This window comes from Dipodomys spectabilis, unplaced genomic scaffold, assembly GCF_019054845.1.
Source record: "Dipodomys spectabilis isolate Male_0828 unplaced genomic scaffold, ASM1905484v1 ptg000132l, whole genome shotgun sequence".
NCBI classification, from domain to species: Eukaryota; Metazoa; Chordata; class Mammalia; order Rodentia; family Heteromyidae; genus Dipodomys; species Dipodomys spectabilis.
In genome coordinates this window covers 2250646-2268029 of record NW_024870809.1, presented here as the reverse complement: position 1 = coordinate 2268029, position 17384 = coordinate 2250646, and the positions used below count along the sequence as shown (strand labels likewise).

Genomic DNA, 17384 nt, shown 5'->3' with positions numbered 1-17384 from the left:
TGAATTCAGTAAGTACTCCTATGGTTTTTGCCAGTACCAGTATCTGTTTGTCTCTATTAACAAAATTTAAGGGGCGCTAAAAATTCCATAGTGATCATGATAGGAGTAATTATTTTGGTGGTTGTGGGGCTTGAACTCGGCCTGGGCGCTACCCCTGAGCTCTTTTGCTCAAGTCTAGCACTTCCAGTTTTTGAATGGTTAATTGGAGATAAGAGCCTTGCAGGGAATTTTTGCGTGGCTGGCTTTGAACCATGATCCTCAGATCTCAGCCTACTAATCATCTAGGATTACATGTGTGAGTTGAGCCACCAGTGCCTGTGTGTAAATAGTATTTTAAGCCATTGCTTTATGAAGTTTTCCATTAATTAAGAACATTTTACTTCCATTATTTCCTATTGAGTTTATGAAACCATTATTAAATCAGGATGAAATACTCATCTTTCGAGAAACTGGAAATTATAAAAAGCTTTTTCTTAAAGAGCTTATTGTTGTAGGATTACCCAAATTGTAATTCCAACAATATAATCACTTTAATTTAATTTTTTCTCTGATTCTCTCAGGATCATGATTTTTAAATTATTTCTGTGGCTAGTAGTTGCTTTTATGTAATGATCGTAATCACATACTGCTATCCTCAACTAATTGACTATTGACTTTTATTAAAAAATGTTATATTGGGGTTGGAAGCCTGGCTCAGTTGGTCATTGGGCCAAAGTGTCAGGGATGGAGGTTGAGATCTAGTATTGGACCAAAAAAAGTGTAATTTGTTTTCAAGTGTTAGTTTGAAAGGATTAAGAACAATTTTGTTTGAAACAGCCAGTTGATCGAAACAATTTTACAAGTAGAGGTTATTAGTCAATATTCTGAAAATTAATTTCTTCTGAAACTATAACAGTAGAAATTTCTATATGTGTATCACAATACAAAAACAATGGAAGTTTAAAAAATATGTTCTTTAATAAAATTCATTTTTGGTAGCTATTCAAATTTTGACATGCAATATACTGTATAACTACCACCACAATCAGGAGAGAATTTGATCATTTTGCCAAAATTGTTCATCAAAATATGATTACTGTAAGATACCAGATTTATTACTATTAATTTATAAGTATATAAAAAGTATAAATACATAGACAAATCCAGCTTATATGGACTATTGTCATTCTAAACTTAAAAGATAAATTTGGTGGTACATGTCTATAATCCCAAAACTTATGTGGGTGACAGGAGTATTGAGAGCTCAAGGCTAGCTACAGCCCAACAGGGCTGGGAAAGTGGCTCAGTCATAGAGTGTTTCCTTGCATGCATGAGGCCCTTGGTTCGCTTCCTGAGCACCACATAAGCAGAAAAAGCCAGAAGTGGCTTTGGGCTCAAGTGGTAGATGGCTAGCCTTGAGCTGAGAGACAGTGCCCAGGCCCAGAGTTCAGGAGAGAGAGGAGAGAGAGAGAGAGAGAGAGAGAGAGAGAGAGAGAGAGAGAGAGAGAGAGAGACCCAAGAAACACGAAACAGATCACAAAATGTTAAGCCTATACTAAATTTAATGCATTCTGGACTTAATCTAGGGAATAAGTAATCATATTTGATAATTTAGTTTCTGAACTGGCCAAAATGAAGGGTTCTATCATTTATCCATAAAGTTTGAGCAAATTCACCTGGCATATATGTATTTGTATTTAGCCTTTTTGTTGTAGATTCTATACCTCTTTAGGAATGGAGCTATCATGTTTAGAATTTCCTATATTCCTCGGATGCTACCAGAAGATCTTCAGCAATTCCTGAAGTTTGTACTCTATGTTGTCTCTTAGTTTCTGTATCTTGTGATTTGAGAGAGACAAGTCAAATCATAAGAATTAAGTGTTCTTTGATCATACTGGGAACATATGAAACAGATAAACTACTGCTTATAAGATGTTATGGTTGTACATTTTACTTTGTTTTTTTTTTTTTGTTTGTTTTTTAAGTACTTGTACAAGGGAGTTGACATTCAACAAAGCAGTTTGTAGATACAGTAAATCTTGATCCTGCTGGCCGAGGTGGCATGCGCCTGTAATCCCAGCTACTCAGAAGGCTGAGCCTGGAGTAAATCTTGATCCTTGTCAGCCCTTTCAACATCCGCAACTATCCCTCCCATATATATTGTTTTCTTTGTCATATTTGCTTCACTATCTTCTCTGTACCACTCTGTTCCTATTCTAGGTGCTGTGGCCTCTCTGCCACCACCACCTCCTCCTCCACCATTACCTCCTCCCCCTCTTGAGATAGGAGAAGCTTCTAATTTCCCACCACCACCTCCACCTTATTCCTGTGATCCAAGTGGAAGTGATCTGCCTCAAGGTAAGCATATTTTTGGAGAGTTGGATAATGATATTTATATTTCATAGTTAAAAATTTATAATATTATTGGGTTCAGCTATGTGGTACCTACCAGTAGAAATCAAATGAAAATTGTCGAAAGCAAAATGCTAGGGAAATAACTAGGGAATAGAACAACTGAACACAGATTGTTTTCTACATATTCAACAGTAGGTTGCTTGGGTTGATACATGCTAGGGTTTTGTTGTGTTTGATAGCTACATGGCTACTCAGAAAAACATTCTCAAATACACAACTTGTCTATTTTTCCTGAAAAGCAGGAGTCATTATTGAAGTTTTCTCTATTTGTTAAGTTTTTTCACAGGTTCATGAAATTGTTAAAATCTTCAATATTTTGGATGCTAACTGAATTTTGAAAATGTGAACACTTCAAAGGTTCTAATCTCAAGATGTAAATATACGATATGAGATAGGGGTTGAGGTTGTTTTGATTTTTTTTTTTTCCCCCAGTATTCCAAAATGTATGTCAAAATGATTTTCTTCTCCCTACTTTGGTGTTTCGGTGAAAGCTGAAAGAACTAAAGTGCTAGCATATTTTTGAGCTCTCTCTGATCTATTTTTTCAATCCTTACACTAGTACCCCACATGTGTGTGTATGTGTGTATGTATGTGCCCGTGTGTGTGTATGTGCGCATGTGTGCACATGTGTGCGCATGCATGCTTCTTTTTTGGCTTGTGCAAGGCTTGAACCCATTGCCTGAGTGTCCCTGAGTGTTTTTGCTCAATGCTAGCACTCCACCAATTGAGTCACAGCTCCACGTCTTTTTTGTGGTTAATTAGAAAGGTCTCACAAAATTTCCTGCCCAGACTGGCTTTGAGCCATGATCTTCAGACCTCAGCTTCCTGAGTACCTAAAATTACATGTGCAAACCACTAGTGCCTGGTCCACAGCTGTTTCTTTTCTTTTTCTTTCTTTTTTTTGTCAGTCGTGGGGCTTGAACTCTGGGTCTGGGCGATGTCCCTGCGCTCTTCAGCTCAAGGCAAGCACTCCACCACTTGAGCCATAGCACTATTTCCGGTTTTCTAGTGGTTTATTGGAGATATGAGTCTCATGAACTTTCCAGCCTGGGTTGGCTTTGAACCGTGATCCTCAGATCTCAGCCTCCTGAGTAGCTAGGATGTGAACCATGGTGCCCGGCCACAGCTGTTTCTGTAGTAAAATTTTAAATTGAAATCCAGTAGAGTGAACCTTTAAGTTCTCCCAGTTTTTTTTCTACGAGATAGCTTTAGATACTTTAGGCCATTTCTATTTTCATTCATTTATCAGTTTTTACCCCTACATTCTAAAAAATACTGAGAATAGGGCTACATTGAATCTGTAGACTGATTTGGAAAGAATTACCATTAATCAGTATTATCTCTTTAAATCCAGGAAAGTATGGTCTTAGTAATTTTTTTTGGTATAGTTCTCTATACCTTTTGTTAAATATATTGTATGTTTGGGATTTGATACTGTCCTATCTAGTATTTAAACTTTGACTTTTCAGTTCTGTCTTTCTAGTATATAAAATAAAATTGATTTTTGTGTTAACTTGGAACAGTTAGTCACTTCTCAGTTGATCTCACACCTTGGCTATGTGTATCACTTTGTCTTATCCTATATAGTTCAACAGATTAAATACAGTATTTCAGACTTGCTATAAATCTAGTCTGTGCTCCATTCCAACTTTATATTCTATAAACTGTATGCCCCTGGTTTCTACTCCTATTTCGCTGGTGTGATTATTTAACTCAGATTCTGTCAACATCTGTTCTTCCATCTTCCAAAAGATACTTCATAAACATTAATAGTTACTCCCTACTTCACTTGGCCCTAACATCTACTAGTCATTTTTCTATTTCTGTAGCTTTGTCTATTCTAGATATTTAATGTAAATAGAATCATAACAATAACTTGTTTTTGTCACTGGCTTCTTTCACTTAACATATTTCTTAGGTTCATCCTTGTCATAGCAGGCACCAGCACTTCATGTTTTTATAGCTAAATCATAAATGTGGTATATGGATATGCCATCGGGAAGTTTTTGTGATGATATGTATAGTTATCAAAAGTAGAATCACATGTCATTGTCTTCCTACTCTTTTTTCATTTTCTTTAGCTTGAGCATTTGGCTTTACAATGGACTTCCACATAATAGTCAAAGTAGAAGCTTTTCTTTTAAAATGACACTAAATACGTTTGCATGGGGAATCTCCAACAAAATAGAGATTTTTCTGAGAATTTATTAGTGGGGCTCTGGTTATGTTATCTTTATAAGAATAAATGTGCTCCTCAGGCAACTCAGTAAAAATAAATTTAGAGATACAAATAGAATGATCCTAACAACTGGGAATATAGCTCAGTCATAATGCTTACATTTAGTACATTGATGACCCTGGGGTCAACACCTCTCTCCCCCAAAATCAAACAAGCAAAGAAGAATGTGAAGGACAGTCTCTCTTTCCTCAAACATCTAAGTCTATATATTTAGGCACGTAGGTGGGATTTTTTTGGTGTGTGTTCTGGTAGTACAGCTTGAACTCCAGAGGCTTGCGCTCTTAATTTTTTCTGCTTAAGGCTGACACTCTTACCACCTGAGCTATACCTCCCCTTCCTGATTTTTACTAGTTAACTCTGTAGGAGATGACTCCCATGGACCCTTCTGCCTGGGCTGGTTTTGAACCATGATCCCCAGATCTCAGCCTCCTGATTCGCTAGGATTACAGGTGTAAACCATCAGCGTTTGTCTCATAAATTTTTTATGAAATATTGTAATATCTGGAGAAATCTTAACCACCTTATGATCTGTACCCTATTTTAAGTTACCTTCTTCACTGCATGCTCATTTCTCTTTAAAGTTCTTGTGGTGGTTTATTAATCATAAGAAGCAAGAACAAGATGAATTATCTAATGTGTTTGTTGTCTCATGAGGTATAACTAATCATTATTTTGTATTGTATAATAATGCTAGTAACAGGGACCAAAATGGTTGCTTATATATATTTGACCCTTGGTATTTTGGGTATGTTTCCAAAGAGCAGTTAAGGAAAAGCAGCCAATGTTCAGGATGAGCAAAATGTAAACACAACTACTCATAAAGTTACTGAGCTTCTCCACATCAACTGAACTGTATTATGTAGAATCAGGAAGTTTTTTTGCTGGACTTGGTCAAAAGTATAATAGATTTATTAATAAGGTAGGCTTATTATAAAGTTGTAGTTAAAATTTACTCTTCTGACAAGCAAGATAATACTTTTCTAGGTTTTTCTATATATTTACATAATAGCATTCCTGTAGATTCTGCCTACTATTAGGACTCGAGATAAAATTTGTATTTTTGCAATTAGACTTCTATGACAGAGAATGAGCTTAACTATAATGGTAAGTAATGGTCATTTGCTTATAATTAAACTGGAGGATGATATCACTGTAAGAAGATGATAATGCTGTCTAATAATGCTCAAAGAAAAGGCTTTTAAATAGTGTGATTGCTTAAGTCAGTTCCACTAAATTGATATTTTTTATTTTAGATACAAAAGTTTTACAGTATTATTTCAATCTGGGATTGCAGGTAAGAGTCATGTTAACATTTCTTTTATAATTCCAGTATTGTTTTCTAAAAATGGTGTAGGTGAGATTTTTACTTTAACCTCCCATTGGTTTGGTGTCTCTTATTATAAAATAATTATTAAATTAAAGAGTGTAAGGATTAATCTCTAAGCAGTAGCATATATTAAATTGTTTCTTTTTTTTTTTTTTTGGGTCCAGTCGTGGGGCCTGAACTCTGGGCCTGAGCGCTGTCCCTCAGCTCTTCAGCTCAAGGCTAGTGCTCTACCACTTGAGCCACAGCGCCACTTCTGGCTTTTTTCTTTTTGCTTATGTGGTGCTGAGGAATCGAACCCAGGGCCTCATGCATGCAAGGCAAGTGCTCTACCACTGAGCCAACTTCCCAGCCCATTGTTTCATATTTAATACTGTACACCAACCCTTTACTGTGTTATATATTCTAAATGGATTGCCCTACTTATTTAAAATGTTGTTGTGACTATGTATTTTATGGGAAAAGTAGACTAAGTTGAAGATACTTGAATATACATATACACACATATGTGGTACTGAGGTTTGAATTTAGATGCAGTACCACTTGAGCCACACCTTCAGACCTTCTTATTTTTGTTATTTTTTGAATTGAGGCTTTTTTTCCCCCAAGCCAGCCTAGATCATAGTCTTTCTATTTATGCTTCCAGGATAGTTGGGATGACAGGCACACACCACTTAACTTAGTTTTTTAATGGTTGAGACAGGATCTCACAACCTTTATGCTGAGGACAGCCTTGAACCATGATCCTCCTGACTCCCCAGTATCTAGGATTACAGATGTGAGCCACCATAACTGGCTAAGGTAGCTGTGTGTGCGTGTGTGTGCTTGCCAGTCCTGGGGCTTTGAACTCAGGTCCTACGCCCTGTGTCTCTAAGCTATTTGGCTCAAGGTTACCACATTAGCCACAGCTTCACTTCCAGCTTTTCTGCAGGTTAATTGGAGACAATAGTTTCATAGACCTTCCTACCCAGGCTAGCTTTGACTGTGATTCTTAGATTTAAGCTTCCTGAATAGCTAGGATTACAGGTGAGCCAGCAGTGCTTGGCAGGTAGGTGTATTTAAAGCACTTACATATTTAACTCCCCTGAGCTGTAGCAATGTGGGTACTAACAAGTGTGTTAATAGCACTGAAAGATTTTACTAATTTGAGACAACAGCTCTATTATTGTATACTTTGATGAAATACATTTGACTTATAAAAAATTGACATATTTACTGTAAAAGAAGATGCATGTTTAGATTTGGCAGCCCATAATGAACTATAGTCTCCTGGATAATGCTCAGATGTTTTATATTTCCTAATTTCCCTAAAACCTGACACACATCATTAGAAACCCATCTTCCTCAAAAACACAACTCTAAATTTTCTGTAAGTGTAATTTCAAGAATTGATGAATTATTTACACTTTATTTTTGGTATTGGTTCTGGAGTTTGAACTCAGGGCTTGGATGCTTTTGTGCTCAAGTCTAATGCTTTACTACTTTGAGCCACAGCACCATTTCTGGCTTTTTGGTAGTTAATTACAGAGGAGTCTCACAGACTTTCCTACCCAGGCTGGCTTTCCAATGTCTGCCTCCTGAGTAGCTACAAGTAAAGGGCCCAGCATATATATACCTTTTTTTTTTTTTTTTTTTGCCAGTCCCACGGCTTGAACTCAAAGCCTGGACACCCTCCCTGAGCTTCTTTTGCTCAAGTCTAGCATTCTACTTGAGTCACAGCACCACTTCTGACTTTTTCTGTGTATGTGGTACTGAGGATACTGAGGAATTGAACCCGGACTTCATACATACTAGGCAAGCACTCTACCACTGAACCACATTCCCAGCCCTATATACTTTTAACTATATTAATTATATAGTGACATATAGAAACTTTGTTATATTGTTCACAACATTGAGACATTTTAATAAAGTCCAAACACAGTAGAGCATGACTATAGTCATAGCTACTCAGGAGGCTTATAGAGGTGGATCACCTGACCCCACAAGTTGTAGGGGACAACATAGTGAGATCTCATCTCAAGAAAAATTTTCTGCTTTTTAAACATCCTAGAAATACCAGACAATGTAATGTATAATATTTTAATCAGTTTTTGAATTAAAAGTAATAGTGTTGGGCTGGGAAGGTGGCTCAGTGGTAGAGCACTTGCCTTGCAAGCCTGAGGCCCTGGGTTCGATTCCTCAGCACCACATAAGCAAAAAAAGCCGGAAGTGGCGCTGTGGCTCCAGTGGTAGAGCGCTAGCCTTGAGCTGAAGAGCTGAGGGACAGTGCCCAGGCCCACAGTTCAGGCCCCACGACCGGACCCCCCAAAAAAAGTAATAGTGTTTATGAAGGTATAAAGAACCTAAAAATCTTCAGTATAAGTACTTTATGTGATATATTTCCTTTTAGTTTTCTATTTTTTGTTTTAAAATATGGAATATAGTACATAATTTCTAATCATTTAACTTAATACTGGCACACTTTTCTTTAAATATTTTAGGCCTCTTATTTTTTTTCTGATTTACTATTCCATTATGGGTATATAATAACTTATTCATACAGTTCCCTATTGTTGAATACTGAGTTGTTCAGTGTTTGCTTTTAAAAATAATGTATAGCCAGGTTCAGTGGCTCACAACGGTATTACCTGGTAGGAAACAGAAATCAAGGGATCATGGTTCAAGGACCTCCCAGATAAATAGTTAACAAGTCTAGATCCCAGTAAATTAGTTAGATATGGTAGCACATAGCTGTTATCACAACTACTGGGAGGCACAGTAGAAGGATCTTGGTCCAAGACTGACCTATACAAAAATGCAAGACCTTCTCTGAAAAGTTAAAAAAAAAAAAAAAAAAAAAAGACCTGAGGGTATGTCTAGCTTGTGAAAAGCCCTGATGTCAAATCCCAGGTTTGTAGTAATAACAAATAATGGTATAACTAATATCTTTGTTGACAGCTTTCTATGTATATCATTAATTTAGCATGCTTTTCTAAATGAATTCCTTTTTTTTAAAAACTATTTATTTTTGTCGGTTGTGGGACCTGAACTCTGTCCCTCAGCTCTTCAGCTCAAGACTAGCACTCTACCACTTAAGCCACAGTGCCACTTCTGACTTTTTCTGCTTATATGGTGCTGAGGAATTGAACCCAGGGCCTCATGTGTGCAAAGCAAGCACTCTACCACTGAGCCACCTTTCCAGCCCCTCTAAATGAATTCCTAAGTCTAAATATGAGATACACATACTACAAAAGTTCCCAAAGTTCTAATAGAAAGCAAATTTATAAATGTTAATACAAGCATCTGAAAAGTGAAGCCCAGTTTTTTTCTGCTGGTACTGAAGTTTGAACTCAGAACCTAGTGTTTGTTCAGCTACCACTCTGTCACTTCTTTTTTTTTGAACTCTGAGCCTGGGCACTGTCCCTCAGCTCTTCAGCTCAGGGCTAGCATTCTACCACTTGAGCCACAGAGCCACTTCAGGTTTCTGGTGGTTAATTGTAGATAATAGTCTCATGGACTTTCCTGCCCAGGCTGGCTTTGAACCATGATCCTCAGACCTCAGCCTCCTGAGTAGCTAGGATTTCAGGCGTGAGTCACCGGCTCTCTGCTAGATTTTTTTTTTTCTTAAAAAAATTTAATTTTACTGTTATTGTAAAGGTGATGTACAGAGGGGCTACGGTTACATAGGTTAGGTAATGAGTACATTTCTTCCTTCTTCTTTTTCCTTCCTTCGTTTTTTCCACGCTTTCCCCTCCTGAACCTCCCTTCCCTACAAGTTGAATAGTTTCATTTTCAACATAATGTCTAGTGAGTATCAGTGCTACATTTGTTCATCCTTTGTCCCGCCATTTCTGTGCTCACCCTTATGCTCCCCCAAACAGTTAAACTTACATATAAGACAAAAGGTACAGAAATAAAAAAAAAATACAACAACCAAGGAAGGAGGGGGGAAGAAAACAAGAACCAAAATAACATATGGCCTCTTGTTTCCATTTCTTGGAGCTTGTCTGTGACCCATCAGTTTCACTCCTGGGAATGTATCCAATAGACCACTAACAAGGCCACACTAAAGTTGCCAGCACCACTGTGTTCATTGCAGCATTTTTTTTTATTGTGAAAATACTGTACAGAGGGGTTACAATTACACGGGCAAGATAATGAGTACATTTCTTATCAATAATTGCAGCATTTTTGGGGGGGGGGTGGTCAGGTCGTGGGGCCTGAACTCTTGGCCTGGGCGCTGTCCCTCAGCTCTTCAGCTCAAGGCTAGCGCTCTACCACTTGAGCCACGGTGCCACTTCTGGCTTTTTTCTTTTTGCTTATGTGGTGCTGAGGAATCGAACCCAGGGCCTCAGGCATGCAAGGTAAGCGCTCTACCACTGAGCCACCTTCCCAGCCCCATGCATTTTTTTTTTACCATAGCATAGATATGGATTCAACCCAGATGCCCCTCAATAGATGAATGGATTAAGAATAATATGTGTATGTGTGTGTGTGTATATATATATATATACATATATATATGTATATATATATATACACACACACATATATATATATATATACACACACACATACCACATATACACAGTGGATTCTGTGCTTCCATCAGAAAGAATGATATTGTACCATTCTTAAAGAAATGGAGGGCTGGGAAGGTGACTTAGTGGTAGAGTGCTTGCCTTGCATGCATGAGGCCCCGGGTTCGATTCCCCAGCACCACATAAGCAAAAAGGAAAAAAGCTGAAGTGGCGCTGTGGCTCAAGTGGTAGAGCACTAGCCTTGAGCTGAAGAGCTGAGGGACAGCGCCCAGGCCCAGAGTTCAGTCACATGACCGGACCCCCAAAAAAAAAAGAAATGGAAAGACTTGTAAAAAATTACATTAACTAAGGCAGACCCAAAGAAACATAGGCTGCATGTGTACCCTCATTTGTTGTAATTAGAAAGTACCTTTAAATGTACAAGTAAACATACTGGAATGTAAAAGACAAAAAATACACTTGGGCATGATAAATCATACTGGACTTTAAACAGTCACATAGTGAAACTATGGTAGTATATTCTTAGGAGAAGATCACGAAGGTTCAGTAGCTGTGCACAAATGATCATATAAAATGATGTTTATCTAAATGAAAAGGCTTTTTTTCTATTGGTTCTATTTGAGATGGAATCTCCCAGAATTCTTTCTGGGCTTCCTTCAAGTCATGATCCTCCCAATCATGAGTAGCAAGGTTTACAATTAAGTGTTCATTTGTTTATGTCATTTTCCTTTCTTGCTCCAGTGCTATCACCACAACTACTGGCATTCCATGTTCTACATGCCACAAATGCAGCCACAGCAACTTCATGTAGACAATCTTCCAATTTGTTCTGAGTCACCTCTGGTAGACCAAACTGCTCCTCACTTGTACAATGAGGTAGAGATAGCAGATGGTACACAGGCAGAAGCATCAACAAATGGTGAGTATCAAATGAGATTGCCAGGAAGAAAGGCAATTGAATTTTATTGTGTACAATTTAATTATAGCCTTCAGATGTTTGATTAGATCTATATACTTAGTCTAGCAATTCTGAAAGCATGATTTCTGGTTCCTTTGGGGTTTGTGAAACTCTTTAAAGGGATTCATGAGGCCAGAAGTATTCACATTAATACTTCGATTTTGTTTCCTTTCACTGCCTTACATTTGCATTCAGATGTAAAGATTATTGGTGATTCACACTATTGTTACCTAACAACAAATTGGAGTAATTCCATCAGACTATGCTAGTAATCGTTATCTTTCTCATTGCCATGAACTTTTAGTACAAAAATGTCAAATATTGGGGCTGGGAATGTGGCTTAGTGGTAGAGAACTTGCCTAGCATCCATGAAGCCCTGGGTTCGATTTCTCAGTACCACATAAACAGAAAAAGCTGGATGTAGCAATGTGGCTTAAGTGATATAGTGCTAGCCTTGAGCAAAAGAAGCTCAGGGACAGTGCCCAGGCCCTGAGTTCAAGCCCCAGGACTCACATCATCACCATCACTACCACCACCACCACCACCACCATCATCATCATCATCATCATCATCATCATCATCATCATCATAATGTGTCAAATAGCAATTTATCTTTTTGATTCATCAGAGATGTTCTTTTGGTTGGTGGAGGTGCCAGTCCTTGTGCTTTACATAAAGTGCCTGAGCTTTCCCTGAGCTTCTTTTGCTCAATGATACCACTACCACTTGAGAAAGCCACAGCTTCACTTCTTTGCTTTTTTTTCCCCTTTTTTTGTTGATTGTGGGGCCTGACTGTGGGCCTGGGTGCTGTCACTCAACTCTTCACCTCAAGGCTAGCACTCTACCACTTGAGCCGCAGTGCCACTTCAGGCTTTTTTTTTTTTTGTGCTTATGTGGTACTGAGGAATCGAACCCAGGACTTTATGCATGCAAGGCAAGGACTCTACTACTGAGCTCCTTCCCAGCCCATTTTTTTGCTTTTTTGGTAGTTTAGTGGATTAGATAAGCGTCCTATAGATTTTCCTGCCAGGACTGGCCTTGAACAACAGTCCTCAGATCTCAGCCTCCTGAGGAGGTAGGATTGTAGGCATGAGCCATCAGCTCCTAGAGAGGTGTTCTTTTCAATAAATCTTTGTCCTTAAGCAATTGTGTATTATACTCTTTGTAATAAAATGGGAACACCTCATAAAACACTTCTACAAACAAAAATGCGATGATAAATTTAAAGAAAATGACGTGTATTACTGAATTACTAGCTAACTGCATAGAATACTTTTTTACTTGAAAGAATGAGTGATAGACAAACTAGCTTTTCAGACATAGTTGTTCCACCCATCATTTTCTCAAATGAAGAAAATGAGCCTGTCACTTAAGGAAAAGCATCTAGTAATACTTGTTATCAAAGAACGTTACATATTTCTAATAGAAATTTGAGTTTGGGGTAAACAAGTATGCTATCATGAGCTTATCAGCACCCAGTATGTGAAACCCATTAGAAGAGTTTTAGCTAGGTGGGACTATTAGTCAATGTAGGTTTTTTAAATTGTATAGTGAAATATGCCCACATTTGCAAGATCTGCATAGCTTAAATGTTCCCAATTACCCATGTATGATGTTAGCCACCTCCAATTTTGTAGAAGAACTATCTCAAGCACATAATAATTGATTTTTTTGGTCACCTATGGGGCTTGAACTTAGGGCCTCTGGGGACTGTCCCTGAGCTCTTTTGCTCAAGGCTAGTACTCTACTACAGTTCTACTTCCAATAATAATTTTAATGTAACAGAATATAGAAAGTCCACATTGCTACGGGTCTTAGAAAAACTACCACTTCTGTTCTTTTTGTGAAGCACCAAAGAATATCTTCAATTACCTGAAAAGCTTTATTATTAAAAAAAAAACCTCAACATCATCGCTGATAACTTAGCTGTATGTGGCCAGATTTCTTCATATACTTTAAAACAATATACAGTAGATTAAATAACAGGAGCTCTATGGGAATCCTGGTATCTTCTATTTAGTCATGCTTTAGAAATTTGTACAGGCACAGCATAATCATACTCTTCCTTGTTTTGTTGTTTTGGAAGTGCTTAATTTTATTTAAAATGTTAGCATGTAATATGCCTGCTATATGGATTGCTATTTTACCTCTCATTTAAATTCCTAACAGTAAATATTAACTATATCTTACATAAACGAAAGCTATTTGGTATTATCAACTTTTTAAGTGTAAAGGGATTATGAGATCAAAAACTTTATAATATGTGTTCACAGTATAATAGAATGAGGAAGTATTTGGATGAATTTAGAGTAGAATCTTTGAATTTCCCTTCTTAAAAAGAAGTGTAAGGTAGAAGAAATGGTAAGAAGTAACCAAATTTGTTTCACATTCCAGCATTGCTACTCACTGTTGGTGATTTTGGCTACTTACTCATTCTCCCTAAAACTGATAGAATAGGAATAGGAAATAGGAAATTGATCTAGATGAGTGTATTCATAAACTGACATATGGTTTGTATCTTGAACTAAAAATAGTAAAAGTACAAGTGCTTAAAAAATCTGTTTGAAAGCCTCATGTATACTAGTCCTAGTGCCATACTAGGAATGCTGATTTATATTCTTCTTCCCTCTTTAAATCATGTTAGTAGTTTGCAGATGTTACTAGTCTTAGATGCTGTTATCCCTAGTGTGCTGGTGTGAAGTGGTAATAAAAATGTTAATCTTCATTATATTTTTGTACAGTTTATCTTTTTTTGTTTATTTTTTCCCGTGTGCCAACCTCAGTGCCTTGACCTTTTTTTTTTCTTCTCAAGGCTAGTACTCTACCAGTGTGAAACATCTCCACATCTGGCTTTTTACTAGTTACTTAGAAAAAGCTCTTGGGATTTTTCCCTAGCTGATATTGGACTACAATCCTCAGATGTGTCGCTGCCTCTATGTAGCTAGGATTACAGGCTTGAGCACTGGTACCCAGCTACAATGTACCTTTTTTAGAGCTGTTTATAATTATAGAAAACAGAGACTAGCACTTTTAATTTTACAAAATATTAGCCTATGTTAGCCTAAGTAATGAAAGATTCCTTTTTGATTAGTTTGTATAGTCAATATAGTAAAGTCAGAATAACATCTTTTTCCACCAAAAGTGATTTGTGGCAGAAAATCTGATACAAAATTAACATGATAGGGTTTTTTTTGGGTAGTACTAGATGTTGAGCTCAGAGCCCTTCTACTTGTTTGACTTGGTTGCTCGTTTTGAGCTCTTCCAATTGAACCATGCCTCTAACTTTGCCTTTTTTCTTTTTTTTCTTATTATTTGGAGATGGAATCTTTTCTGCCTGGCTGAACAGGAGGACTGTGATCCTCCAGATACCAGTGTACTTAGTATCTAGGATTATAGAGTGCCACCAGTGCCCAATTTGATGCTAGGGTAACACTTGTGAGAAGATCCTTTAGGAATTTTTCAGAACTTTCTTTTCGAATATAGACCAAATGGTATAGCTACTTGGGAATTTTGTCATTGCTAAAGTGGTACAAAATTAACTATTTAGAGTTTATGTGCTAATACTGTAGAACAATAAGGTAATAACTATAGCCACCTCTTCTAAGATTTTAGTCAACTAGATTACTAGAACAATAGTGGAGAATATTTATGCATTTTTGCTTATATATAAACAACATAAGCTTTTTTTGTTGGTGGTGGTGGTCATAAGGCTTGAACTCTGGGCTTGGGCATTGCTCTTCAGCTCAAGGACAGCGCTCTACCACTTGAGCCACAGTGCCACTTCCTGTTTTCTGGTTAATTGGAGATAAGAGTCTCACAGACTTTACATTCCTGGGCTGGTTTTGAAACTGTGATCTTCAGAACTCAGCCGACTGAGTACCTAGGATTACAAGCATGAGCCATCAGTGTCCAGCACATAAGCTTTTTTATTTGGATATTTTCATGTAATCTTTCGGTAGGTCATTGTAGAGACTATTGCATATATCTGATGTGTTTCTGCTTTAGTTTCTGTGATCTCACAATTAGTAATTTTTAATTTTTACTTGTAAGAGTTTCCATTTAATTGCTAGTACATTTTTGTATAATATATTGTATTCATTTTTTGTTTCAGATATTATTCCAAATGCTGACCCTGTATCTATCCCTCATGGAACAGTCTATTATCCAGTAATGTCAGATCATTATGGACAACCCCCTTTGCCAGGTTTTGATTCCTGCTTTCCTGTTGTGCCAGATTATCCCTATGTTACCAACTGGCATCCTGTTGGTGCAACATATGGTGGTTCTTCGCAAATCCATGGTGCTATAAGTCCTGTCCCAGTTGGCTATACGGCTTCACCTCACTTGGCTTCTCATTACATACCTCAGAATATGTAAGATTCAGCAGTATGAAGCATTATTGCACTGCCTTTTGATTGCTATATTTTTTTCTTAAGGTCTCCTATGTAAGTAATTTTGGTGGTAAAAGTGCTTACTCTCTTGTATCTGCCTTTAAGATTTTTAAATTTAAAGTAGTCCTTTAAAATGAAGAATGTTACTTTTGAGTTTTTGAATAAGAAAATTGAGAAGGATGTATAACTAGCCTTATATTATTATTTTTCTATCAGCCAGCTTGTCAACATTGTATTAGTTGATGATGCCAATTGACAAATGGAATAAATTATACCAATTATTTCCTTTGTTATTTTGAGTGTATTATTTTGCTCAAAATTAGAATTATTTCTACTTTCCTGGAAAGTAAAGCATCAAAGCATAGAAGCCTTTGATTCTAGGTACTAAATATTAACTGAGAGAGTTCTCCAGATTTATTTTAATTATATGACTGGAGTTGTATTCTGTGATATCAGTTTTGAAGGAACATGGTGCTCGGTTTAAAATTTATTCCATATTTACTGCTTAATTTTTGATTTACATGATTGTTTTTCTGTGCAGTATTAAATTGGTGTCTTTTGCACAATTACCAGTAAATAAAAACTAGCATTTAAAATTGCCATAAATGACTGTGATTTTCTTCTTTTCTTCATTTTCATGGTAGCAAAGCATATACTACCAGACATTTGTTTCAAAATGTTTTCTCTGTGATTTTGGTTGCAAAAAAATAAGAATTTAAAGATTGAACTAGAGGAGAGTATTTATTTGCAGGACCACTTGAAATGTTTTGAATCTCAGGTCATTGCAAATACATAGTACCATGCTGTATTTCTGGTTTTGTTTTTGTTTTTTATTTAAAAAAAGTTACTACCCTCTTATAGAACTTTAACATAGACTTTCTCAATGTGTCATACTTCCAAAAGTTGTTCATATCTTGTAAATTTTTCTATTCTAGTTAAAATCTCTCAAGGCTTGACAACTCTGACTTCCTGTGAAACATATTTTATCATTCTTTTTTGCCTTTATCTTTCAGCTATCAAAAAAACCCACATTTATACTTGTGAAGCAGTCTATCTTTTTTCACTTTGCAGTTTTTCCCCAGGTAAAAGAAACTATTTTAGACCTATTTCTTGAGGTGCTTGAATAGTAATAAAGTGTAATACTTTGTAGAGAAGGTACATCCTTTCAGTCCTCTAGCCTCAACATGATTGACAATGATTCCCAAATAGATCATCAAACTACTTACAGGATTCTGATTCGTAATAGACACATTACTCACCATTTGTTGTAGTAGTTGTTGTTTTATATCCTTGAATTTAAGAATGCCTTCATCTACCAATTGACATCTGAAAAATTTAATGGATGATCATGATAATACACTTATCTTTCCAACAGCCAAACTCTGTATAGGGGTGAGAGGTGTGGCTCAATGGTAGTATACATGCCTAACAAGCATGAGGACCTGAGTTCAAATTTCAGTACCACCAAAAAATGCCAACTGTGTGTATGCTAATATCTTAATATTTCGTTTAACCCTCTAGGGTGTCATTTTGTCCTTCCTATAGTTTGTTTTAT

At 36.8% G+C, this 17384-nt stretch overlaps 1 protein-coding gene across 1 annotated transcript in view; it reads left to right on the top strand.

The window, feature by feature from the left end:
• Positions 1-16429, top strand: part of Alg13 (ALG13 UDP-N-acetylglucosaminyltransferase subunit) — a 76818-nt gene extending 60389 nt beyond the window's left edge. Inside the window, exons 24-27 of the mRNA XM_042690057.1 lie at positions 2200-2337; positions 5887-5927; positions 11222-11399; positions 15550-16429. Coding sequence (XP_042545991.1) covers positions 2200-2337; positions 5887-5927; positions 11222-11399; positions 15550-15815 — 623 coding nt within the window. The 3' untranslated portion in view covers positions 15816-16429. The remainder of the gene's footprint in view (positions 1-2199; positions 2338-5886; positions 5928-11221; positions 11400-15549) is intronic.
• The last annotated feature ends 955 nt before the right edge of the window (positions 16430-17384 follow it).